Consider the following 26,906-nt stretch of genomic DNA (forward strand, 5'->3'; position numbering starts at 1 on the left):
TTTAATAAGAGCCACCCAGATAGCAATCTTTATATTCATTCTTTATCTCCTTTGCACATGAAACCTCTTGTTGGTTTTAATCACTTCTATAACTAATAGCTGAAGACCCTATTGACTACTCTTTACTACGATCCAATTAATAGAAGAAAAAAGCAGCTTAAGGACAAATTATGACTTAAAATGGTTATTTATGAAGGCATATTAAGGCATATCATGCAAAGTAAAATTAGCCAAAGAAAGTCAACTGGTTGAAGCAAATTAAAAACAACAACAAAAAAAAGGTTAACAGAAGCCTAATGTTTTTAGAAAAAAATGCTATCAATCTGTTTCCAAATTTGAATTCATCTAATGCTAAGAGTAAAAAACAGGCACACACAATTGTGGTTATTCTTCTTACCCTTAAGAGTGAGTGGCCTGTTGAAATTGTTAAGAAAGAAAACTCCTACAATCTGAAAATACCTGGTAGGTCTTGAACCATGACAACAGGAACACAGTGCTGAATTTAGCAACTATAATACTGCCATCAGCCTAACCAAAGTAGACTTTAGAAGAACTGAAGTATACAATGGATTGATCTACCTAGGAAAGTTCTCAGGTCTCTCCTTCAGCCTAGTATTGCTTTGTACTAAACTGACTGCCCTCTGATCTGCTACTCCATGACAAAGCCCATTAAAGGTCCTCAGTCTCCGGGATTTTGGTGGATTTCTTGTGCAGAAATTTCAGTGAAAAGGCTGTTGGAGAAAGAGGTCTTGATTCCGGAATATGCTCCATTCTGTATTTTTCGATGTATGGAGCAGCTACTTCCCAAACCTGAAAAGTAAGGACAAAACAAAGCTGAAATATTGACAACATTGTTTCCACATGCTATTAAACATCAACTTCATCCGAAGTCAAAACATCCTCTATACATGACTGGACACAGCTGCTGTTTGCTTGCCTTTATTTTAAGCCATTTGACATATGACCTGTGTCAATTAGTCTTTGGTTGCATTAAAGACTGTAAATATACAAAGTCCAAAACTTTCTAAAGTCGTCATAAAGATTTTAAGCTGCATACTCTTCCAAGGCAAAACAAGAAAGCAAATAACAAAACCCAGAGAATTCAGTGTGGACAGAGTGAAGGATAGTTGCTCCAGGGTCTTAACAGGACCTACGTGGTTTTTTTGTTTTGTTTTGTTTTGTTTTTGTCTGTCACCCAGGCTGGAGTGCAGTAGCATGATCTCAGCTCATGGCAACCTCCACCTCCCAGGTTCAAGCAATTCTTGTGCCTCAGCCTCCTGAGTAGCTGGAATTACAGGCACATGCCACCAGACCTGGCTAATTTTTGTATTTTTAGTAAAGACGGGGTTTCACCATGTTGGCCAGGCTGGTCTCAAACTTCTGGCCTCAAGTGATCCACCCACCTTGGCTTCCCAGAGTGCTTGCTGGGATTACAGGCGTGAGCCACCGCATATGGCCTGGAGCTGTGTGTTTTCTAAAGCAAGCCTTAAATGATAAAAGGAAGTGAATTGAATTTCCCTGTTGCCTTATTTCCATGCCACAGGGGCTCTGTTCCTTTGACCCTGCTACTTAAAGCATGGCCTGTACCCCTGCAGTATCAGCATCACCTGGGACAAGTCAGCATCTTGGCCTTCACCCAGACCTACTGAATCCACACCTGCATTTTAACAAGATGCCTAGCAGATTCATAGCCACATTAACGCTGGAGAGGCACTGCCTCAGATCCTTGGTTAGTTTTTACCTCCCACCCACCAACCTCTTTTTTTTTTAAGCATAACATCATCTCAAAGTAAGGCCCTGGACGGGCATGGTGGCATGTGCCTGTAGCCCCAGCTACTCAAGAGGCCAAAGTGGGAGGATCACTTGAGCCCAGGAGTTTGGGTCCAGCCTTGGCAACATAGCAAGACCCCTATCTCTAAAAAAATTTTTTTTAATTGAATCAAATTAAGGCCCTGTTTTTGGTTTATAGCTGCTTTTTAACTGCCACCGACAGCCAAGGAGCCTTTCCTATTCTTTTTTATGATCTTAGAAAATGAATACTCTTAAAGGCTAACTCTCACATACCTCCCTCCTAGCACCAAAACTGGCAGCAGAAAAGCAGCTTCCCCACCAAGAGGGCAGGACATGCTTAGAAATAATGGGTGTGAAAATCCCAGGGAAAATCACTCCCCCAGAGCAGAGCAGCTGTTTTAAGGAAATCAAGCGATTCTAGGGAACATAACACCCCCAAGTTATTCGAAAGGTTGAAAGCACTTCAAAAACGATATTTAAAAGATAAGCCAGCACGCTGGACATCTGTACCTGGCAGCTGAGTATACTGAGTATATGTAACCAGTGGAAATATGCAGAGAAGAAAAACCCGCATCTCACCAGAGCGCTAGACAGACTGAAAGTCTTCTGAAGTAAACACCTGGGCCTTGGTGTTCTCTCCAGGTCTACACAGCCATTGCAGCCAGTGGTGGTAGTTGTGATAGCGTCACCCAGAAGGGAACATACTTTTGAATGAAAGAGGACATCTTGCAGGGGTGGGGAGGCATCAATGAACCTGACATCTTATTTTTTCCCATGAATATTGTCCCAAAACTCCATTTAAAATCCATTTCTGTTTCTAATCCTTAGATATTCAACATTTGGCTGCACCCTGGGGCATGCAGTGTTTATTACATGGCTTCTTAGTGGTGCTGCAAGTTGTTGCTGAAATACCTTTTTGCTCATTCCCAAGGAATAGCCAGAAAACAATAGAATAAGGCAATGTTTCTCCATCCCCGACTTTGCTTTCCCGTAACAATTGAAAATTAAGAAACAAGCCAAGGGGCCAGCTTGCCTTCTGCTCCAGGAGCAGCCTGTGCGCTGCCTCGATGTCCGGGGCCATGAAACGATCTTTTATCCAGGGCCTGTAGGGAGAGCACATTCACCCATCAGCCAGACATTAAGCCCTGCCAGGGTTTACCGTGCTGAACTGACGTAACTCTCAGAGACCTGTTTGATCTTACCTTACAACAGAGCGCACCAGGTCATAGACCTTCTCCAGCGGAGTGGTTGTTTTCAGGGGACGTAGAAACTCTATACCCTGGCAGGCTGCAAGGAGCTCGATGGCCAGAACTGAAACAAGAAATTCCAAGAGGGTAGCTTATGAAAGTCTGACTTCATGCTTGAGGAATGTGGATTTCCCAAAGTTGACACCCATCACCAGCCAACTAACAGATGGTTTGTTCTCTGTCTATTGGTAGAATTAAGTTGCTTTGGTATTTAGTTGCCATTTTAACCGGTTTTCTAACCCCTTGACTGTATCTTTAATGCTGAGAAGGGGAGAATTGAGACATTTACCTGAATAATTACCAGACCCACACACCTACCCAGGAAGCTGCCCATTCATTTGCACTAGCAAAATCTGCCATGCCCCCCATTCACATCCTCTAACCAAGGTTTGTTGGCCAAGTTTGGGTCATGTGGGTAGGGAAGGAGGTCAGAAAGAAGAGCTGATCCTCATCTTGAGCCCCAGCTCTATTAAATAATTGTATGCATTTCATTGAGATGCTTTAAATCTCATGGTTTCCAATTCCATACGAATTGAGAGGTGGGGATACTGGACTAGAAGATGAGAAATTGCTTCCAGGTCCACAGTGAATTTCACAACTTCATCTTCTCCCATTGTGACCTGTCTGCACTCACCAGAGTTCATAATGTACTTCATAAATTGAAAGACAAGAAGTCAAATGTTTTTAATACTCTATTTGGGTTAACCACCTAGACAGTCTGATCAACTTTAAGCTTCTAAACTAATTTTCTTGGCAAGTAATGAAATCCAAAGTGGTTTAACCTTGAATTACCTTTCAATAAAAAACTTCTTCATAATCTAGACTGGGTCAAATGTAAAGAAATACAGATTCCAATATTCAAAATTTATTACAGGTATGGCACATTTAATAAGTGTTCTTAGCTCAGAAAGACAATATAAAGATTTCTGCTTTAGTTGACTTGAGAACCTTTAAGCTTGAAGGCCTGAAACAGACATTACAGAGTTAGTTCTAGGGCAACTAAAGACTCACTTGCGCATTCACTGACTCCCTCAAATCCTTGACAGAGGTCTATGTGCCAGGTATTTTAAGCCAAAGAGAAGAGCAAAACTAAAAGCAACTTGAAATTTATATAAAGGTGGAAATAGGAAACACTTGTCATCCGTCTTGATCAAAGAAGTTGAGTGAGGAGTTGGCAAGTGAGAAGGGATATTATTCATTTAAAGCCACTTAGATTACTGGAATAAATCCTGACTTATTGCCAAATCAATGACCCTATTTCCCAGTCCCAAACCTTACAGGTATTACAAAGATCTGACTAAAGTAGCATACTCTCAACTCACAGCGATTTCATTTTGACATACTTCCATGGGAGGACATATATGAAGCAATCATGCAAATGGAAGTCCAATAAACCATGAAGATGCTAGTTCGTTTTTTTGGAATCAATATGGCAGTATAGGGGAGTGGTTAAGACAGTGAACTTGAACCAACTGCCTGGGATTGCAATTCTAGCATTGCCATTTACTATCTGCATAACCCCAAGCACATTATTTAACCTCTGCCTTGGTTTCCTGTCCTATCAAATGGAATAATAGTACTTACCTTTTAGGGTTACTGTGCAGGTTAAATGAATTAAAAGACTGAATGCACATAAAAAATGTTCAATACGTGTTGGTGATATGATGTTACATCATGAGAAGCGTGGTCTGATAGGTAATGTCAAAGACCAGAAAAAACTGGGAAGTAAATATTTGCAAGATAAATGTGAAACATGTTAGGAAAACCTTAAGTGGCCACCTCTGCAACATTTGGTTAAATGCTCTTCGTTGCTAGCAGTTCTCCCTGAATCCATCAACTGCAATTTTAAAAGTCTGACACTTTCTTGTTACAAATTCAAGGGGTTCGATGCATCTTGATTTCGCTGGATATATTTCAAATGGCTCTCATTTATTTTGAAATAAGCTGATATTCTGTGGCCTAATAATCCTTCAAATCTTCGATCCTCAAAATAAATTTCTTAAACACACTGAAAACACATATTGGAAGAACCATGGAAACACCTTTTGGTTTTATATGATTATTATCTTCACTTTAACCGAGTATAATTCGCATGAATTAAAATAATCCCAAGCAAATAAATAATGGTACCACTTAGATATACTGCAAACATATGTTCTACTTAGATGTATTGCAAATATGTTCTCAAAGTTTTACAGTTTGAATACTATTCATTTTATCTGTCTCTGAGATTAATTTATACCTGTGTTCCTTTCTCTAAAAAAAGATGCTTCTCTTGACCTTGCAGACCTCTGCTACCCTGAGCTCTTGAAGCTATTTCCTTTGAAAAGGTTTCCCTCCTTCCTCCCATAGGCTATTACGTTTCAGGTTATGCCTTTTCCCTCGAATGCAAGGTTCTGTTCCTGGTATTCTCTCCTTATGTCTAGTAGTTTTCAGCTGCCTCCGTGCAGAGAATGCCGACCTTCATCATTATTCCCAGGACATGGATAGGTGCGGTGGCTCATGCCTGCAAACCCAGTATTTTGGAAAGCCAAGGCGGGCAGATCACTTGAGCCCAAGAGTTAGAGACCAGCCCAGGCAACATGGCAAAACCCCATCTCTACCAAAAATATAAAAGTTAGCCCAGCCCACTGGTGGCATATGCCTGTAGTCCAGCTACTTGGGAGGCTGAGGTGAGAGGATTGCTTGAGCCCGGAAGGCGGAGGTTGCAGTGAGCTGAGATCTCACCACTGCACTCCAGAATGGGCAGCAGAGTGAGACCTTGTCTCAAAAAAAAAAAAAAAGAAAGAAAGAAAGAAAGAAAGAAAAAAGATGAGTCTTCAGACTTTCCTGAGCTCTGCATCTGTACTTGGATATCCCATCTCAATATAACCCAAGACAATATATTTTGTGCACATCCCCTTTCCTTTTCCTTGCGAAACTAATGTGGCACTTTTATTCATGCACACATACACACACCCATTAGCTGGCTCTATTTGCTGTTTAGGCCTTAATCTTAAATACTTCTTCAGAAACACCTTTTCTGTTCTTTCAGACTAGATCATGTTCAGTTATTTCCTCCTAGAACTGTTTAAATAATTTTGTTAAGTGCTATGAAAAGTTACCATGTTGTTCAATATCAACTTCTCTGGCTAGACTTAAATTTCTAAGAGGGCAGAGGCCAAGTACATCTCTTTCACTGTTTAATCCACTGTGCTCAAGTGGTAGATGTCTTTCCGCCCCAATCAGGTGGAATTATTCTTTCTGTGTTCCCACACTAGTTACCTGTGTAACACAGAATCACTAGTAGCAAGCAGGTGCTTATACTCTATATCCAGTATCACCGGATTCCAAGATTTATAGGTATTTGTTTAATATATGTAGACAAAGCAAATTTAAGTAACAATAAACGTGCTTGATACACAAAGTGCTTTTTTTTTTTTTTTTTTTTTTTTTTTTTTTGCCAACTACACATTTCTGATATAAAAGGAGAGAACTACATTGGACAAGCTGCATCTATCATTTGGACCTATAGTGCCAACTTTATTGTCATGCAAAATATTTGAGCACCCAGTCTGGGCCAGACATGGTTCTAGATGTTCTAGGTCCACCTAGGGGTGTGATCAAGACAGAGAAGATCCCTGCCCCAATAGACCTTATATTTTCCTAGGAAAGACAAGCCTAAGTATATCACAGGTATTATACTAAGTGCTGTTAGGAAAATAATAACAACAAACAAATGAAATAATGGTTGCTGCTTTAGCTGAGGTAGACAAGGAAGGCATCTCAGATGAATTCTAGGCAGTTCCATAGATAGAATGAGTGAAGTCCTTGGGACCAGTGCTGCAGGCAAGCAGTCCAGCAAGTGCTGAGGTAGGGATGTATTTTTTGGCAGATACAAGAACAACACTGGGTTTCCAGGGTTGAAAATGGGATGGAGAGAGGTTGCAGTGACAGGCAGAAGCTGGATCATGTAACCAGCCATATTACCATTGGCTTCAGTAAGGGGGTTGGATGTTATCTTGAGCAATAGAAAGTAACTGGTAAATTTCCCATAGGGGCATGATGTGGTCTAAATTACACTTTCAAAAGCTCATTCTAGTTTATTGTGTGTGGTTCCTAGAGAGAAACATTAGTGAAAAGAAGGGGACTAAGACCCATCTAAAAAGAAAAAGAAAAAAATTCAAAATGGGAGTAACCAAGAGCCATTTAAGAAATTATTTTAAGAAAAAGAAATGAAAACAAGGGGACCCATCAGAAGGAGATGGCAGAGGCTGGATTTGGTGTCTTTTGAAGATAGGATTGATTTGCTGATGAACTAGATAGAAGATAATCGATAGAGAAGGGTGACTCTAAGCTTTAGACCAGAGCAACATGTTCAATAGAGAATCCTTGTGAAGAATGAACATAAGGAACACATTATGGTAGATTGATAATAACAAGTCCTAGGTCAGGTGCAGTGGCTCCTGATCGTAATCCCAGCACCTTGAGAGCTGAGGCAGGAGGATCATTTGAGCCCAGGAGTTTGAGACCAGCTTGGGCAATATAGCGAGACCCTATCTCTACAAAAAAAATAAAAAATTAGCTGGGCGTGGTGGCCCATGCCTGTGGTCCCAGCTACTCAGGAGGCTGAGCTGGGATAATGGTTTAATCCCAGGGAGTCAAGGCTTCAGTGGCCACGTTCATGCCACTGCACTCCAGCCTGGGTGACAGAGGGAAATCCTGTCTCAAAAAAAGAAAGAAAGAAAGAAAGAAAGAAAGAAAGAAAGAAAGAAAGAAAGAAAGAAAGAAAGAAAGAAAGAAAGAAAGAAAGAAAGAAAGAAAGAAAGAAGTGCTGGCAAGGATGTGGAGAAATCGCAACCTTCAAATACTGCTGGTGGGAACATAACATGGTGTAGCCACTTTGGAAAACAGTCTGGAAGTTCCTAAAAATATGGGCATAGAGTTACCATGTGACCCAGCAATTCCACCCTGGAGAAATGAAAACATCATCCACACAGAAACTTGCACATGTTCATAGCAGGATTATTCATATTAGCCAAAAGGTGGAAACAAATCAAGTGTTTGAAGGGATAAACAGAATGTGGTATATTTATATGATGGAATATTATTTGAGTATAAAAAGGAATAAAGGACTGATTCATGCAACAACATGCATGAGTCTTGAAAACGTTTTACTATTGGAAGGAGCAAGATTATATGAAAAATTAGAAAAAGTAAACATTTTACTAACTAAAAAAAAGGTAGACACAAAAGACTATAGGATTCCATTCACATGAAATGTCCAGAATAGGAAAACAAACAACAAAAACAAAGACGGAGACAGAAAGTAGATTCGGACTAGGACTAGGACTGGGGGAGTAGGGAGAACAGGGAGGTCAGAGTTGAAGAGCACCAGTGTCCTTGTGGGCTGATGAAAACATTCTAAAATTGATTGTGGCGATGGATGCACAGCTCTGTGAATCTACCAAAACCCATTAAACTGTACAGTTTAAGTGAGTGAAGTATAACATATGTGAATTATATCTCAATACAACCGTTACCAAAAAAAGGACTCAACTCTCACATTTATCTTAAAATTGAGCGATTCTTTTGTCAGCCATCTGCTTCCAATACTGTTGGGTAAACTTAGAAACATAGAGAAAAATGCCTAAAGGAAAGCAATTCCTCTTTCTTTAAAAACAGAATAAACAGGCCAGGTGCGGTGGCTCATGCCTGTAATCTCAACACTTTGAGAGGCCGAAGTGGGCAGATCAATTGAAGTCAGGAGTTTGAGACGAGCCTGGCCAAGGCGGTGAAACCTCGACTCTACTAAAAACACAAAAATTGGCTTAGTGGCGCACGCCCGTAATTTCAGCTACTTGGCAGGCTGAGGCAGGAGAATCGCTTGAACCTGGGAGGCAGAGGTTGCAGTGAGCCGAGATCACACCACTGCACTCCAGCCTGGGCGACAGAGCAAGGTTCTTAATCTTTAGCGAAGATCAGCATCACCTGGAGGGTTGGTTAAACACAGATTGCTCCGCTCTCCTCCTAGAGTAGAATTAGCCGGCCTGGAAGGAGGCCTGAGAGTCTGCCTTCCTAACAGGTTTCCAGGTGATGCTGATGTTGCTAGTGGGCGATCCCACCTGAGAAGCACAGGCACCCTGGTCTATCAGGGAGGCCCGCCATCCCGGACTCATCAGCATTACCTTGCTCCACGTGCTCGATGACCCTGAGGGCCTTCCTGGCTGCCCATCCTCCCATGGAGACGTGGTCCTCCGTGGCCGCGCTGGTGGAGAGGGAGTCAACAGACGAGGGATGGCACAGAGCCTTGTTCTCAGAAACTGCGAGAGACCCGTGCCAGTTAAGAAGTGCTCCTCATAGGATGAGCTGTCTGAAGGACCCCTGGCTTCCACAGAGTGCTCCACGGCATGGGATACACTCTCCAGAAGATCTGGGACATTATTCAAGCCCTGATGGTAGAAAGCTGCTTTGGGAAAAGGAAGCAGGTCGTCTTTTTCCCCAAGTGAGGACTCTAAAGCAATAGTGAGTTCTGAGGTAAGACGGGGATGGGACAGCTGGGAATTCTAATATAACAAGGCCAAGATGAAAACCTGGGAAGCATTTAGCATGCCAGGGAGACTAGGGGAGAAAGAGACATGATGGCCATTTCAGGTACTTGAGATCAATTTGGTTGTGTCACCAGAATTCAGGCGTGGCATTTGGGGACTGAGGCTGGACCCACAAATCTTGGGCAAGAAAACTTAAGACTTCAGAATGTTCAAGGATGATATAAGTGGATGTAAACACGGGCTCGATGACTGCCAGAAGTATCTGGGAGGAGGGGGAATTCTAGAGAGGACCAAGATATGGGACTCTCAAGCTTTCCAGTGCACATGAACCACTTGGGGACCTTGTTATAACAAAGAGACTAAGCTTTGGGTGGGGCCTGAGAGTCTGCTGTTCTAACAAGCTCTCAGGTGATGGCCATATTGTTGGTCTGAGGACTACACTATAAGTAGCAAGGACTTAGGTTAGGAAGTTCCCTTGCCCTAGCTTAGAAGTCAGAAAAGGTCAGACTCAAAGTCTCTTCTCTTTCTTAGGCTTTAAGAGTGGTCATGGGTGAAGTTTCTGTTGTTTTCTATGCCGTATGGGATCACATCCTAAGATGATCTCGCTTTAAACTAGGGTCATGCTACTTTGTCAAGGTCATGTTGGTTGGCCAAGGACTTTCCAGGTTTCAGCACTAAGTCCCCAGTCCTTGGACCCTAAACTGAGGACTATATTGATAAGCAACCTGTGGTGAGGCTTGTTCAGAAAGATAACTTACAAGGGCCAAAGAAAGAAAAACCCTAATTTTACTGCAATGAAAGCAAGCCGAATAACCTCAATAGGCAGCTTGGGAAACTAAAACATATTCAAATGAGGCTTCCCAATGTCCATCATGTTCTCTAGAAATCAATGACTACTCCCCCACTATGTTATTGTGAGAAGTTTCTACCTGTTAAAGGGTTATTTTATTAATAAGCAAGTGAGCAAATAGAAGATATTGGGTCAGAGGAGGTGAATTCAGTGGCTCTTAGTTGGTTATTTGTGTTGGTTGGGAATAATATTAATAGCAACTAGTATTTATTTAGTGCTTATGATATACCAGGCTTTATATGCATCAATTCATTTAATCCTCCAAACTACCCCCTTAGGTAAATTTATCATCTCCATTTTATGCAGGTGTAAATTGAGGATCAACAGGATAAAGAGGCTCACAGATCTAGTAAATGGCAGAGCTGGGCTTCTAATCTAGCGTCTACGCACGTAATAACTCATGCTATCCTGCCTTTTAGGGTAGGGTTGTTAGATAAAGTAGAGGATGCCCAGTTACATTTTGATTTTAGATTAAAAAAACATAATTTTAGTATAAGCATGTCCCAAATAATTCAAATTTAAGTAGTCATCCTGTGTTTTCGTTTGTTAAATTTGACAACCCTATTTTAGGGTTGGATTAGTATGGATTAAAATGAGATCCTCATTAATTAAAGTAAAAGCACAGTTTTGCATGCCAAAATTCACAGGCTTGAATTCTGCTTTACATCTTGCTAGCTGTGCAATATTGGGCAAGTCTCTTAACTCTCAGATCTTCAGATATTCATCTATAGATAATAATAGCCCTTTCCTCAGGTGACAATTGTGACAATTAAGTGAATGAACATAAATGAGGCCCTTAGCACTTACTTAGTGCCAGGGACTGTTCTGATGTGTTACTCCATCTGTCTCTTACAATCTTGAGTCAGAAATAAACTATATTGAAGCTCAGTTTTCATAGAGGGTATCCTGCTGCTTATAAGCATTTATTTATGTTGCAACAACATCTTTATGTTTTTAGTGGTTGTTATATTTAGTGAAATGTATCCAAAGTTAAATTATAGGTTTGAAAGTTTAATTAAAGTTTAATTATAGGTCGGTTCAAGTTTCACCATTAACTATAAGCATCTTAGTCTTTTTCCAATAGTCTTCCAATAGAGATTTGGAAAAAAGCTGTAGAGATGAAGTTCATATGCAATGTCAAATTGCTTTCCACAGATAAATTGTCCATTACAGCCTTATTATTGTATTATTATATATCAGTATAACAATATTGAATTTGTTAAACTATCTTTTTCTGAAAAATATTAGAATTAACCTGTTACCTTTGCACTGAGAAAGCTAGGATGCAAATAAAAGTGGTGAAAAGTTAGATCTCACTCACAGACCACATTTGATACTTCTGGGTGAAATGGAAAGACCCTTAGATGGATAGGCGTGTGTTCCGGGAAAAGGGCAGTATCCTTACCAAGGGCTGCTGCCGTGCAGTGGGCTATCATGAACCCAGAGTTCAGACCACCTTCAGCCACCAGGAAGGCAGGCAGCTCACTGAGGGAGGGATTGCAGAGCCGCTCGATTCTTCTCTCGCTGATTGCAGCAAGTTCATGAATGCCAATGGCCAAGTAGTCTAGGGCCTGAAAGAGGGTGTCCATTCAGTCAGCCTATATTGGAATGTGCTTTCTGGGTCAAGAGCAGTTCAAAAAGCTTACTTTGGCTGGGTATTCGCCATGGAAGTTTCCTCCAGAAATTGTCTCTCCCCTACTGGCGAAGACCATCTTTCAAAACAGGTTAAGGCTTGAAGATAACGTTTGCCAGTCACTTCAAGTACAACCCTTTCCCGCCCTCTTTTTTTAATGTGGAGGTGACAGTCCGTGTACAAATGTGGGATGAATGGAAAGAGACAAGTCTTCCTGCAAGAGACATAAAAGTTCACAAAAGCAAAAAACAAAAAGCCTTAAAGGTGGATCATGTACACCTAATTTGGAGGCCAAAAAAACATGAACCTTGAAATGATGTTTTCTTTTGAGATTAGATTCTCAAGCACCATAACTGAACTAACCTGGTGGTTAGTACCTGCCCTCAAAAGGTTTATAGCCTGAAACTAAAAACAGAGACCAACACATCTGTTTGAAAGCAAATTCTGTTTCTTCAATGGGCACTGCAAACTTGGGTTCCATAAAAGAATCTGTTGAATGGGAAATTCTGCTGATAAGCAACTACCAAAATGTCTGGAACAATCAATTTTGAGAAAATTTTCGAATTCTTTACTCAGTAATCTGGTGTCAGCATTCAACAACAGATGGTGGCCAATATGTCCTCATGAATCCATTTTCAGTAAGTGGCAAGTTTAAATTTGCTGAGTATTATTATTCTGAGATAATCCTTTTTTTATTTTCTGTAATACTCTGTCGCCCAGGTTGGAGTGCAGTGGTGCCATCTTGGCTCACTGCAACCTCTGCCTCCTGGGTTCCAGTGATTCTTGTGCCTCAGTCTCCTGAGTAGCTGGGATTACAGGCACGCACCACCACACCCAGTTAATTTTGTATTTTTAGTAGAGACAGGGTTTCACCATGTTGGCCAGGCTGGTCTTGAACTCTTGGCCTCAAGTGATCAGCCCACCTTGGCCTCCCAAAGTGCTGGGATTAAGGGCGTGAGCCACCAAACCCAGCCTGAGATAATTCTATTCCATCACGCCCTTTACTTAAACCAGCAAGCACCCAGGAAAAGGCAGTAATAGATCCTCTTTTCTGGTTCTAAAGAGCTAATCTTTGCCTCCTGGGCTCAAGAATATTCATTACCTATTAACTGAGAACTCGCTGTGTGCAAGAAAGGTTCTAACTTCAAAAGAGTTGGAGATGTATGTGTTACATTAACCTAGTCAAGTGTGGATTACTCTGTTCTGCACATGTAACTGTGAGCCCATTGGGTCTAGCTCCTTGACCGTGGCCGCCTCTCCATTCTCTGAATCCCTGTAGCAATGGAATTCTGCATCAATTTAGAACTTAGACATGTTTTTATTGTCCTCTAGTTGTTCCAAATTTGTTTGTTGGCTATTAGATGAAGACAATTAGAATTTAACTCCCATAATATCCAGCATGTGTGATGGGGCTCCATATCTGCAATAGAAAATTGAGAAACATATTCTTTCAGGTAACGCCAGTATTGCAGGAGAACTCCCAAATACTAGCCTATTGGAAATTTATCAATAATTAGCAGTCTTTAATTTAAAAAAAAAGACTTTTGACTGAAATTCTTGCTGAGGCAAGTGGTAGCAGAAGAATTTAGTGCGGAATTAATTATCCCCTGCCCCATACCCAGTAATTAAATGGTAATTTCTAAAAACTATGAGATTCCCTTTAAAGGCAGTGATGTAAACGTAGAAGAGATACCTCTTCCATAGAGTGAAAAGATTGGTACTGAGATAAGACTACATAGAGTCATAAAAACTACTATTCCATCTGGAGGATGGGGTGGTATTGAGGTGAACAGAGAGACCCCCAATTCCTGAGGCTTATTTAGCGTGGGTTTGATTTCAGTGTAAACAATGTGAGAGAACATAAAACACACATTCTGAAGTAAGCTTGTCAAAAAACATACGAAAGCCATCTCGTGGGAAACCTTACAGAGCTATCACATAACCATCTGCTACCCCAGCCTGTGACTTGCTTTTCAGGGCTGCTGATTCAGCACTTTCTCTGGGATTTAGAACTGAGGCAGATGTGGAATAGGAAAAATAGATTCCAAAGGCGTCTGGCAATCTTCAGAGGCAGTGCTGTCTCCGTGAAAACTTTGCCAGTGTGACTCCTGACTGATCACCTCAACATCTGGGGAACTAAGTAATCATGGAACATTCCATAGCAAAAAACCAGATGGCTCTGAGATAAGCCATTCCATTAAGAAGACAGGAGCTCCATCCTTGAGAAATGGAATCAGTCTTACTATTTCTTTGAACAAATGCAAAAGCACTAATTTGAGCAAAGTCCGCATGACAAATAAAAACCCAGCGATGGGGGCCGGGTGTGGTGGCTCATGCCTGTAATCCCAGCACTTTGGGAGGCCAAGACAGGTGGATCACTTGAGATCAGGAGTTCGAGACCAGCCTGGTCAACACAGCAAAACCCTGTCTCTACTAAAAATACAAATATTAGCTGGGCCTGCTGGCACGTGCCTGTAATTCCAGTTACTCAGGAGGCTGAGGCAGGAAAATCACTTGAACTCATGAGGCAGAGGTTGCAGAGAGCCGAGACTGCACCATTGCACTCCAGCCTAGGAGATAGAGTAAGACTTTGTCCCAAAAACAAAAACAAAAACAAAAAAATGCCAAAAACCTCAGGATAAGGAAGCCATAACTCTTTAATCAATACTTTGGTGAGTGTTAAAAGGCTGGCCTCTGTGTAACACAAATCGCTCTCACTCGAAGCAGAGAGGCCTGCATAAACAGTCTAGCATCTCTGCAATCACATTTGTGACCTAGGTCTTCACCCTTCCACCAACAACCATGGCAGTGGGTTTCAGGGCAAGTGTCTTCGGGAAACATGTCAGCCAATGCTGGAAATATCTTCTTAAATCTTGAACGGGTCCATTTTGAAAGTACAGCATGTTAGACTTGGAACCTGAGAGTAAGTTCACAGGCCACCTCTGCCACTTACCAGCTCTGACGTGGGGAAAGTCAGTTAACGTCTGGGCCTCGGGTACTGATGCATTTACTCTGTGAAATGGAGCAATGGAACTGAGAAGCTGCACAAAACGATTGTCTCAGTAGATCTTAAAATTACCAGCTGCAATTGTATAATTGCAGGTTAGCATACAATCAAAAGATACAGGATTATCTGTTGCGCTGTTCAGTTCTATGGTAATGATGTTCTTCACAAATGCTATTGTATCATTTACCACACCATGGACCTAAAATACAATCAGAATAAGGTATATGACCCATTTGATTACCTGAAGATACCAATATTAAAAGAATATAGAAGATCTGATCTTAAAGTTATAAAGACTACAGAAATCTTGTCTTAAATTATAACCATGGAAATTATACTCTGTTCATTTTGAACATGAAGATAATTTTGTTATAATTCTTTTGGGTTTTCACTGAAACAAATTAGAATAAATTCATTATCATACATATTCACATTAGATCAATCTATACAAAGCAGCATGGTGTGGGAGGAAGAATGCCAACTCTAGACACAGGCAGATTCACTCCCAGGTTAGAGGTAGGACTTGGGCAAGTTCCTTAGGTTTATAGTTAAAAGAGAGGAAGACAGAAAACAGACAATAGCACTTATGGCTTTTGAGAAATACATAAAATAATGCAAACAAATTCTTAGATGTGACTCACAGAAATTACTCAAATGGTAGCTATTATCCGAGGTGGTAAAGTTCATGAAGCATGAAGGTATCATATTAGAAGATGCTCACACATAAGGCAGCTACCCTGTACAAATCCCAAAGATAGCCACAATGCTCTAAAGCAGCACCTGGCTTCTGGTTTCTCCCAGAAGTCAAGGAAATAATAATCTATCTGTGTGATCTTGGGCAAGGTACTTAATTCTGTGCCTCAGTTTCCCCATTGCAAAATGGGAGAAAGAGTATCTTTCTCATAGTTGGGAAGATTAAATGAATTAATACATGAAAGATAAAGATAATACATGAAAGTGATAATGGTGCCTGTCACATAGAATCTGCTATCATTATTAAAATATCAGGGAGGACTTAATCTTCCTGTAGATCTAATTTGACAATTCTTACCCATAGGTGTTTTGATCTATTGTTTAATAAGCTAGCTAGAAAAGATGACTTGCTGAGTAAAGGGAAATGAGGGTATTTATTCTAGAGAGGACTCTATTACACCATAGACTGAAACTTGGCACAGACCGAAATACTCTGAAAGTAAGTTGAGCAATCAAAAGAAAACAAATAGTTCACCATATAGAATAGAACTTTACAACAATTGTACACATAAAGGTAAAATATACATAACTTTTCATAGAGTCAGTAAGAAATTTGGACTATAGTTGACCATTACGTGTTTTTCTAACACTTTCCTGTTTTAAAATTTTTCATCCTGAACCGGGGGAAAGAAAAACTTTATTGGCATTTTTTATTGACTTTTTTTTTTTCCCGCTTTTACCTGTGGACAGCAGCGCAAGGTGTATGCATCCTGGACGCGATCACAGAACCTGTGACTCTCTGTGGAAGAGGCGGAGGGGAAGAGACAGGGGTCATGTTACCAATTCTTTTCACAAAACACATAACCAAATAGGTCACTCCCATAAACATGGTCAGACCTGCTATTTCTGATGGGTGGTGATCTGAGTCCAAGAGTGACCGAAACCGAAAAGCAACTTCAATTTGCCCACGGTGAGGTCGAAGAGCATGAATGTCTAGAATTGATGAAGGAGAAAAAGTCTGAATAATTCCACTTTTTTTTTAAAGATGGGGGTCTCACTACGTTCCCCAGGCTGGTTTCAAACTCCTGGGCTCAAGCGATCCTCCCGCCTTGGCCTCCCAAAGTGCTGAGATTATAGGCGTGAGCCACCATGCCAGGTCGAGTAATTCTGATATTCGAATAAATGACCATCAATGGCTCAGGACCATTTACAGTGCTGATACAACCCTCAAAAGTCCCAGGGGTCCTTAGCCACCACTCAGAATTAGAAACTTACCTCCAAAAGCACAATTTTCCTTGTTGACTTGATTCCTTCTACTTTAAATATCTGATAGCAAACTATATGTTGAGAACACTGGGAATTCCACTCAAGACACTGGGCCTACCTTAAAGGAATAGGGCTAATAACAGGAGGGAGCCCTACAGTGGCCTAATTTAACTCAGTTACTTTTAGACAATGTTCTGCCCTTTTCATATTATAGTTGGGGGGTCGTCGAAATTCACTACTTTCTAAATAAGCTACCAATTCGATAGTTTTTCTTTCCCAATTTTCTAGTCGGGACCAACCCTAATCCTACTCTAGTTCTAAAGTCCTGTAAAAAGATTCCTAAGACAACACAAAGCTTGACACACCCAGATCCCCAGGTGATCTGAGGCAAGTCACTCAACTTCCGGGCTCTGTGCATCTGTAAATTGCGGTTCTTTCAAGGATCAGGTGAGCCATAGCTTAGATGAAGAAGCAGCACACTGGGTACGCCATAGGCACTTGGATTTTCTCCTTCCCTACCACTTGCCCCCACCACTCCTGTGTCTAAAGACCTCAGTCACCCCACCCCACCACCTCTGGTTGAATGAATAACAACCGCAAGGAAGAACTCTGCTGACCAGTGTCAAAGGCTTTGGTGGTGCCCTTCAGCACTTCAAGGGTCAGGGCTGCCACAATGTCAGCCTGCCGTGCAATAGCACTGGCTCTCTCTACAGCTTCGCAGCCCAGGGATGTGATCATCTGCGTCCCGTTGATGAGTGCCAGGCCCTGTTGGGGGAGAGAGCAAAGTTTCCTACTGTGGTTATTGTGACGAACATACATACCAGTGGATTTTGTATCTTTTGCTTTCATAAGAGAAAAATTAGCCAGTCAGCTGAACTATGTTTGTTTTCTAAAATATGGAACAGTAATGTTTATTTAAGCCCTTGAAGAATAAGTGCTATCATATGTGAACTCATAAGCACAAATCTGGCAAATGAAATACTCGTTAAGTATCCCCATTCCCAAAGCAGCAATGCAGCTCTGGAGTGTAGACTGCACATAAAATCTTTAGTGTATTAGGTTGCATTTCTTCTTTAAATTCTTACTGTTATTGATGAGACATCCAAAAAAAAAAAAAAAACTAATTCTGGTCCAAGACTCTTAGCTTAGAGCATTCTAAGGAATTTTGGCTGAGAACATCTGTCTCTCAGAGATCCTAACAGAACTCAATTTCAAGTTTTAAGTTCCTAAGAGACCCCCCCTGTGCATTGTGGCATGAAGAATCTTTTTTCTTTTTTGAGACAGGGTCTTACTGTGTTGCCCAGGCTGGAGTGCAGTGGCTCCCTGCTACTGCACTCCATGGCTCCCTGCAGCCTTGACCTCCAGGGCTCAAGTGATCCTCCCACCTTAGCCTCCAGGGTAGCTAGGATTACAAGTGTGCGCCACCATGCCTGGCTAATTTTTGTCTCTTTTTTTGGGTAGAGATACGGTTTCACCATGTTGCCCAGGCTGGTCTCAAACTCCTGAGCTCAGGCGATCCACCCATCTTGGCTTCCCAAAGTGTTAGGATTACAGGCATCCACCAGCACGCCTGGCATAAAGAATCTTTTAAATTCTTATAGAGGTGACCCTTCTTCAGGGATGAACTTGAAACAAACACACAAGCTACATTTAAGGAACCATTGAGGCTGAGATTAAAACTGAAAATACAGCATAAATAAAGACTTAGGCACTATGAACATATTTTCCTTGAGTTTCCTTACCTCTTTTGGTTTTAAAATAACTGGTTTCAATCCATGGGCTTCTAGGACCTATAGAATGATTAAAACTATGAAAATGGGTATCAAATGAAATACTAGCCTATTTCCAATATCATATGGAATCCAATAATAGCTCTTTACGCCCAAAAGTCCATCTTATAAGAGATGAGACCTATAGGAACTGGCTCTACTCATGTTCTCTGGTCTATTCTCTAGTTTCGTTCTTTATTCATGAAAGCAGACTTACCTTTCAATCAATTTTTGTACTGAAATCAGGGGCTCCATTGTCTATAGAATCAACCCTAAATTTTGGTCTCTAGATCCTTCATGTTCAGTTTCCACCTTAACGTTCACCTTTTTTACCGCTGACTCCTGACATACATGTACCTGACACACAAACATGCGTCTGTGTTGTGCTTAGGCTGGACTCCTCCCTGTTCACGCTCCCTTGCCTCCAGAGCTTGACCTAAAAAGTCCTCTAACCTCACTAATGCTTCATTTAAACACTGGCAAAACCTCAGAGCAGGGCTTTTGTGGCACATGTGTGAGCACCAATGAAGAAGGGATTATAAAATTCCCTCTACTAGATGGAGACAGAATCCCGAGGGAGATTGGGCAGAACAGTCTTTCCTTGAAATAAAAGAAGTAGAGAGTCATTAAGTTAAGGTCCCTCTAGGAAAGAAGGAAGGGGAAGTTAAGGTAAGAGAAGGACAGAGTGGTCCCATTTACGATGTCAATTTCACAATTAGATTCAAGCATCAACTAGAGGCTGGATTCTGTTCTGGGTGTTGGGGTGGTTCTAGGAGTAGGCAAAATGAAGACAGGCAAGCTCAGGGGCAATCTGAGCTGAGTAATAGCACATTCAGTGCGAGGATGTGGGAAGTGGGTGGGGTGCAGTGGAAAACAATCATGTAAGGTGCTAGGAGAGCATACAGGAGGGTCACAAGGAACTCAAGAGGTAGGAAGTGGAGCAGCAGAGAGGAAAGCTTCTTAGAGGGCTTTTCTTTTTTTCTTTTTCTTTTATTTTTTAGACACCCGTCTCTGTCACCCAGGCTGGAGCGAGCACAGTGGTGCAATCCTAGCTCACTGCAGCCTTGAACTCCTGGGCTCAAGTGATCCTCAGCCTCCTGAGTAGCTGGGACTACAGGCACAGGCTGCTGTGCCAGGAAAATTTTTATATTATTTTTTGTAGAGGTGGAGCCTCGCTTTCTTGCCCAGGCTAGTCTTGAATTTCTGGCTTCAAAAGATCCCTAGAAGACGTTTCAGAAGCAGAAATTGGAGAGAGAAGAATGTATCTGTGCCGGACCCTCTGCCCAGCACATTCCCACTGCAGGCAACCTCCAGTTTCTGCAATGTAGAACCACACATAGAAGGGATTAGGGGATAACATGACAAACAAGACCCTTGAAAGCCACTTTAAGTTTAGCCTTTATCCTGAGGACAATGGGAAGCATTACAGGTTTTCACCAGAACATGCTTGAATTTGCTGTTTAGAAAGGTCAGGGTGATTGCTGTGTGAGTGTAGTTGGAGGAAAACACAGATCATAGTGAAACAATCAAAGACAAGGCTGCATGGAAGACAGATGATCTGGAAGTTGTATCCCCAAAAGGATTATCTATTTCCTTAGCTGTTTCCTCTTCCGGGGCCTTCTGCCCCTTTCACTTACTATCAGGGAACCTCCCAGCAATTCATCAGGGATGATACATTAAATGATGCTTTGTGCTGCTGTAATGAAATCAGACACAGATGAAGAAAACATCAAAGCTTTATCAAAAACAGGCTTTTTTGATTAGCCACTAGGGTAGGAGGGAAAAATGAACCCTGCTTTCCAGAAGCCATATAGTAAGTGCTATGAGCCACACCGCTGCACCTGTGAGACCAGCTCCTAATTAAAATTGTGACAGTGTGTGACCTTACTGCTAGGCACTGGAAATGTTGTAGGTGCAGGATAAATTATTAACAGTAGCAGTTATACCTTTTCACCAAGGTGATTACCAAACCCAGAAGGCTGACAGCTAACAACAGTCTTGCCTCATCTGACTTCTAAGCTTTCGTTGTCTCATCTATAAAGTAAGGATAGTAGAGGCTCCCTCACTGGGCTATTGTAAGGATTAAGTGATACGAAGCATGCAAGCACAGTTGGTGTCCAGCCTAGGGTAATTGCTGCAGATGGAAGCTGTTGTAAGTCTTACATATTTAGCATCAGCCCAACCACTCTTTGGAGACCACATCTTCCCTTCTCCAATTAACCCGAGAGCAAGATGAGAGAGTGGGGCAAGGTCTCCACTGGCACCAACGGTTCCTTTCTCTGGAACATAGGGCAGGCAGGAGGCTGGGAGAGAAGTAAGTAGCAATTAGTTCAAGAGTACTGCATTCTGACTCTCCTTGCTTTGTCAGTGAGTGCACCCTGCCCCCCACCCTGCCTCCAATAGCTATCACTTTATGGCATAAATACTTGGGGAAAGACAATTCTTCAAACTCAGCTAATATGTAAGGGACCTAGATGAATTGCTATAGAAAGAAAAAGAGGAGAGAGGGAGGAAGGGATGGCTGGAGAGAGAGACAGCAAGAAGGAAAGAAGGGCCGGGCACAGTGGCTCACGCCTGTAATCCCAGCACTTTGGGAGACGGAGGCAGGCGGATCACTTGAGCCCAGGAATTCAAGAGCAGCCTGGGCAACACGGCGAAACCCTGTCTCTGCAAAATATGCAAAAGTTAGCCAAGCATGGTGGCGCATGCCTGTATTCCCAACAACTAGGAAGGCTGAGGTGGGAGAATCACTTGAACCCGGGAGGTGGAGGTTGCAGTGAGCCAAGATCGTGCCACTGCACTCCAGCCTGGGTGGCAAAGAAGGACCCTGTCTCCTAAATAAAGAAGAAGAAGGAAGGAGGACACTTCTGGATGCAAAGCCCTCAAAATCTGCATGCTCTAATCCGACCTAGTACTTCCACTTGTAGAAATTTTAGCAATGTATCTTAAAGACGTGATCGGGAGCTAGCTGGGTTTTTTGGTCTGTTTTTGTTTTTTATAGTTCATTTGTTTATTATAGGAAAAATAGTTAGAAATTATCTAAATATGAAGTTAAAGGACATTCATTTGACCAAGTTTAGCCATTCAAAGCTATTGGAAAATGTTTGGAAACATTGGAAAGGTAATATAAAATGTTCCAGAAGGAAGTGGTGCACCAAAGCATTAAAAGGTTTCCCAGGGGAAGAGAAGTCATAGGCAACTGAGTCTTTTCATTTTACCAGTCACCCAGTCTACACCCCACTGCCCCTTATCAATAAACACGTGCCATTTTCTAAGAAATTCCCAAAAAGTTACCAAAAAAGAGGCTTCATTTTTCTGATATAAAATCAGATTCCTGACAGCAGCATTTTTTCCAACTGTTAAATAATATCAGTTGGGTATGGTAGTGCCATCCACAGACCAGCTTCTGGCTCAAGTTCACACTGGGGAACTCTCAGAGGTACCTTAGACTCACCCATAAAGTCCAGGTGGGTTTAAGGTTGGAGTGCTACTGTCTGGGATTTTAGGGCTATATAGTATGGCAGACCAAGGTAAGAGTACAAGTAGGTGTTGGAATCACTACTAGTCTGTTCAGCACAGCCCTGTGGACAACAGACTGTTCATTCAAATTGCTCTCCACTCATTGGCATATCCTATTTATGTGCCACTTGCGTCTATAACATGGAAACTCAATATGCTTTGCTCCTTGTGACTGCCTCAGCTCTGCTTCTCTTCCCTTTCCTTTGCCTCAAAGAGTTCTGAGTCTCCACTGACCTAGAAGGCTTGTCCTTACCTGTGAGAAGGGACAATACCTCCAACCACTGCAAATCTGGTTTCCACATTAGAATTTTCCTAACGAAGAAGAAAGCTCTAGAGTTGAGTTCCATCATATCCTGCCACTACATGGCTTCTTGATTACAAAGGAGTCATTAACCTCTTTGCATGTCTGTTCTACCCTTGCAAGAAGTTGGATTTTAGTGTGCAAGTCTGGCCATCACCTGGGGGACATTACGATTTCAGATTCCCAGGCACCAACCAGAACTACTGAATTGGCCTTTGGGATGGACATCTATATCATTATGCAATTTTTCTAACCATATTCATGTACCACTTAATCCAAGGTTCTTCTAGGTAGGCTTGAATGTAAGGGCAGACTTAAGGGTCCTGTTCTAGTCTTGAAAATGACAAATACTAGGGAAAGGGTCTTGCAGAATAAGTTAAAGTTCACAGGAGTAAGCATCTCTGATCGACTTTCTCCTCTTCCCCCATCTAACTATCCTTCTTTTTGCCAAGCGCATTTCTCACTCATTTCAATTATTTCATGTCTTCTTATCTCAGGTGATTCCTCAGCAACTGGCCAATCAAGTCTACCCTGTGGTACACGCCCAGCCTCCACAGAGGTTCCATCTGGAGAGCCATTGCATTACCATTAAACATTTCAATAACTTGTTTGAGGGTCTCCAGGGAAATGCCACTGTATCCTTTGGCTAAGACATTGATCCTTAAAGCCAAGAGCATCCGACACCTTTCAGGAATTAGTGGTTTCCCAACACCTACAAAACAGAATTGATGTTTTCTCCAAGAAAAGCAAACTCCTTTCTATCTCCTGACAACCTACCTCCCTCCCTCCCTCCCTCCCTCAAATCTTTCCCATATGTAGCCCAGCCTGCTATTACCTTCTCCTCTCGGCTCAGGTAGTTGGACTGCTCTCCCTCCTGCCTGTCTGACTTGTCCAAGCCCCATCTTCCTGACAAAGGTGAAGACCCCAGTTTTGCCTTCTCAATTCCCCTTTTCGGGACGCTTCAGTGAACCCCTGACCTCCCACTCACCTTTAGAATAGCATCCAGAGTCCTTAGCACAACTTCTTTACCATTTGATGGGTGCTGATTGGTGACAGTCTTTCCCATCTCACTGTGCCCATCCTAACTCAATCTCTGAGTTCCAGGCTTTATTTCCTTCCCTGAATGCAACACTCTTTCCACGGCATGGGACATGTGTTCTCGTACCAACCCTATCCCTCCACCTGGCCCACTTCTTTTTCTGAGGCTCAGCTGATTCTTTCTGCATCCCTTCCCACCTCAGCACCTAGTTCTTGAAATGCTGTTTTGAGAAACTAGCTTTTTGTGACTATAACTGGATGACTCACACTGTGCTGTGCTTTATTCATCTAATCACACAAGATCCAGGAGGTACTCAACGCTTTGACTTACCTGAAGAATGCGAGCGTACTAAGTTGACTTGAAGCTCCCTGCAAGAGAAAGGTAAAAATCCTCTTAGATACACTGCAGTGAGAAAATGTTCCCTCAGCTGGGAAAATGAAGGGAATCATGGTCAAATCCTTGGAGGGACAGAAGGAAGGCAATAGGAGAAACCAGTCAGCCTGGGTTTTCAATACCAACTCACATGCAAGTTAACCCAAGCCTCATTCTCTCATCTGCAAATTGGGGCAAATGCGAATTATTTCCCTTGCTGAAAAATATTTCAAAGATGGGGGTAGGTGGAACATGAACATATGTGTGATTTAAACTTACTGTAGCTTATTGATAGGTATTACAGTTCTAGCAAATTTCCCGAAACCTGTAGTAATACCGTAAACAACTAGAATAAAAAGAGACATTATACAATTAGATGCAGGGATTTTTGTTTGTTTATAAAAAATATTTATAACATAAAGATAAAAGGATACCTGTTTTCTCTTCTATGATGCTATCTATGACCTCCCTGGATTTCTGTACCCTCTTCTCAGCGGTTGGGGTGAGCTAGGAGAATGTTGATCAGAACTGAGCATGCTAAAGTCTTCCACAGGCAGCAAAAACAGCCAGACATCTTTCCCCTCCCTCCCCATACCTTTATTTTGTAGTGTCCCTTTCCCAAGTTGACCAGATCCTCTGTGGTCAGACTGTCTCCATCTAAGTCGATGTACTACACAAAAGAAGGGGATCTCAGTGAGTCTGAACAGCTTCATTATTCTAACCAGAGTAGTGACACCTCCGACAGAACCGAACTGACACTTCAGAGATCTGATCACCGCATGAAACATGAACATGCTAAATAAAAAGGCAGCTTGCATAAGAGGAGGCTGAGTGGTGCAAAAGCATAATGCCTTTCCAAGCCCCCTTTCCCTACTACAGAGCTGGATAAAGCCCTGTGGGTGGGTGGTTGGTTGGTTTGAGACAGAGTCTCCAGCCCAGGCTGGAGTGCAGTAGTACAATCATGGCTCACTGCAACCTCCACCTCCTGGGTTCAAGTGATTCTCGTGCCTCAGCCTCCCAAGTAGCTGGGATTACAGGTGCCCACCACCATACCTGGCTAATTTTTGTATTTTTGGTAGAGATGGGGTTTCACCATGTTGGCCAGGCTGGTTCTGCCCACCTCAGCCGCCCAAAGTGCTGGGACTACAGACATGAGTCACTGCTCCCGGCCAGCCTTGTTCTAATTGACAGTGTTTACTCAGAAGTTGTACTGGCTTTCCTCCCTCTTAAATAAGGAGCCTTAATTTTCTGAAGAAAAGGAAAGTGGTTTGAAGCTTACCTTTTCAGGTTCCCGGTATTTGCTGTATCTGTATCCAGGTAAAGGAATATATAGGGTGGTGTGGAAAAACCCCAGCCCCACCATATGCAGGAGCCGCCCCCAGAGCAGACCAAAGAGCCTGTGGGAAAGGATACAGATAAACTCCTTCTGGTTGAGATGGAATGAAGTCAGGAGACATGGCATCACCCTCTATAACTAAAACAAGAATGCACGGGGACTCATTACAAACCACATTGTACAGCCATATTCCCCCTAATAAACCAAGGAAGGGCCCATCATTGGCCCATGAATTATATAGAAATGGCTGCTTTAAAACCACTTCAGATGGTTTCATGTGGTCTTAGCATCTTTATGTAGGAGGAGAGCAAAAAGCAGAGAGGTAGGTGTCAGGGCAGAGACCAGGGGTTTAGATGAAAGTTCAAGACGGAATTCCACTTCCATCCCCATTCCCAGCTTTATTTTCTTTTAAATCTGAACTGATGCTGTGCTGCTGGCCTCCAGTGTGGGGGTAGCCGGTGGATTCTTTTGAAAGGCAAAAGGACCTTCAAAATCCCACTGCAAAGGGATTCAGACCTGCAGCCTTGAGTATCGGTCTAGTCTTTGTTATTTATTAGCTGCTGGAGTCTGGGTAAGTTACCTCCTCTCTGATTTCTCCATGGCTATCAGAGGTGGAGGAGAATCCTACCCATCTCACAGGGTTGTGTGAGGACTTAAGATCCCCAGAAGTGTGGCAAGTGCCTGCACAGAGCCAGCCTCGGCAAGCCTGACCTCTCCCTATCATTTTCCCTGAGGCGGGGGTTCAATGCTGCAAGGACTAAGCCAGGACCAAACCACACCCGTTCGCGGCCCTCTCCTGCAGCCACTCACCCACTTCCACGAACTCGTTGTCCTCTAGGGCCACTTCAAGCCGGTCCCCATTGTCCAGCAGGCCCAGGCCCTTGCAGCGGCGCACAAGGAAGTGCACATCATCCACGGAGGCAAAGCCACCATTGTCAGGCTTATTCTTGATATAGCGCCTCACCGCCTCTCGGCCCAGCCAGCCCACAGTGAGCTGCGCGTCCTGGCAGGGCACTGCCAGCCATTCCCCACGGACATGCACCGTGTACCTGGGCATAGCTCTGCTGCAGCCTGAGGTCCTCAGCTGGTCACAGGAGGGGAGAGCTTTAAGCAGGAGTGGCTACTGGGATGTGTTCAGCTGGAAGGACGAGAATAGACTTTCAAAACACTCCCCGTCCTTCGCCTTTACTCATTCATGCATTGGGCAAATATTTATTGAGGTATTGAGGTACCCGCTGTCCCTTTGGTTTTGTAGCCTAGTAGGGGCAGGAGCAGGGGATGCAGGCAGGTGAGCCTCCTGTCCATCTTCCATCCAGACCTGCCGCCAGAAAGGCCTGGGGTCTTCTACCCTGGGAGGTGCTGTTCTTGTCCCTGATGGCACCTACCTGCTGCTGGCCCCCTTTCTTCAGGGTCCCCAATTTCTGTCTCTGCTCTCGTTTCTGTCTGTGTACTCTGCCATTAAGGGCAGCTTATAAACACCATGTTCCTGTCTTTATCTTAAATTACTCAACTGTAAAATGTGTCCTGCTGGCCAACTGTGACACCAGGAGTGT

The 26,906-nt window shown here is 42.7% G+C and overlaps 1 protein-coding gene across 2 annotated transcripts; it reads right to left on the reverse strand.

Annotated features, from left to right (window-relative positions):
• Positions 1-26,906, reverse strand: HAL (histidine ammonia-lyase). Of its 2 annotated transcripts, none has more exons than XR_013401272.1 (21): positions 26,739-26,906; positions 26,164-26,491; positions 25,431-25,491; positions 25,297-25,324; positions 24,613-24,687; positions 24,452-24,524; positions 24,297-24,363; positions 23,976-24,013; positions 23,193-23,318; positions 20,950-21,089; positions 18,760-18,807; positions 17,635-17,782; positions 16,649-16,744; positions 16,492-16,550; positions 15,177-15,257; positions 12,065-12,130; positions 11,824-11,989; positions 9,206-9,340; positions 2,994-3,102; positions 2,371-2,894; positions 1-810 (listed from the first exon to the last, which is right to left on the reverse strand). XR_013401272.1 is itself a non-coding variant. In XM_015152471.3 (21 exons), the coding sequence occupies exons 2-21, from the start codon at positions 26,408-26,410 to the stop codon at positions 670-672; spliced, it is 1,974 nt and encodes a 657-aa protein (XP_015007957.2). In that variant the 5' UTR covers positions 26,411-26,491; positions 26,739-26,906; the 3' UTR covers positions 1-669. The 2 variants fall into 2 exon arrangements, 1 of the variants encoding a protein (XP_015007957.2); XM_015152471.3 differs by having other exon boundaries at positions 2,825-2,894.

The sequence above is a fragment of the Macaca mulatta genome, chromosome 11, assembly GCF_049350105.2.
Source record: "Macaca mulatta isolate MMU2019108-1 chromosome 11, T2T-MMU8v2.0, whole genome shotgun sequence".
NCBI lineage: Eukaryota > Metazoa > Chordata > Mammalia > Primates > Cercopithecidae > Macaca > Macaca mulatta.

What these genes read in the sequence shown, in the direction of transcription:
- HAL (XM_015152471.3), bottom strand. Translation starts at nt 26,410, where the DNA reads ATGCCCAGGTACACGGTGCATGTCCGTGGGGAATGGCTGGCAGTGCCC. An exon ending in CACCAAAGCCTTTGACACTG is followed by an intron (nt 16,745 to 17,634) that starts GTCAGCAGAGTT and finishes CATCAATTCTAG; the next exon opens with ACATTCATGCTCTTCGACCT. An exon ending in ATGGCGAATACCCAGCCAAA is followed by an intron (nt 11,990 to 12,064) that starts GTAAGCTTTTTG and finishes ACCCTCTTTCAG; the next exon opens with GCCCTAGACTACTTGGCCAT.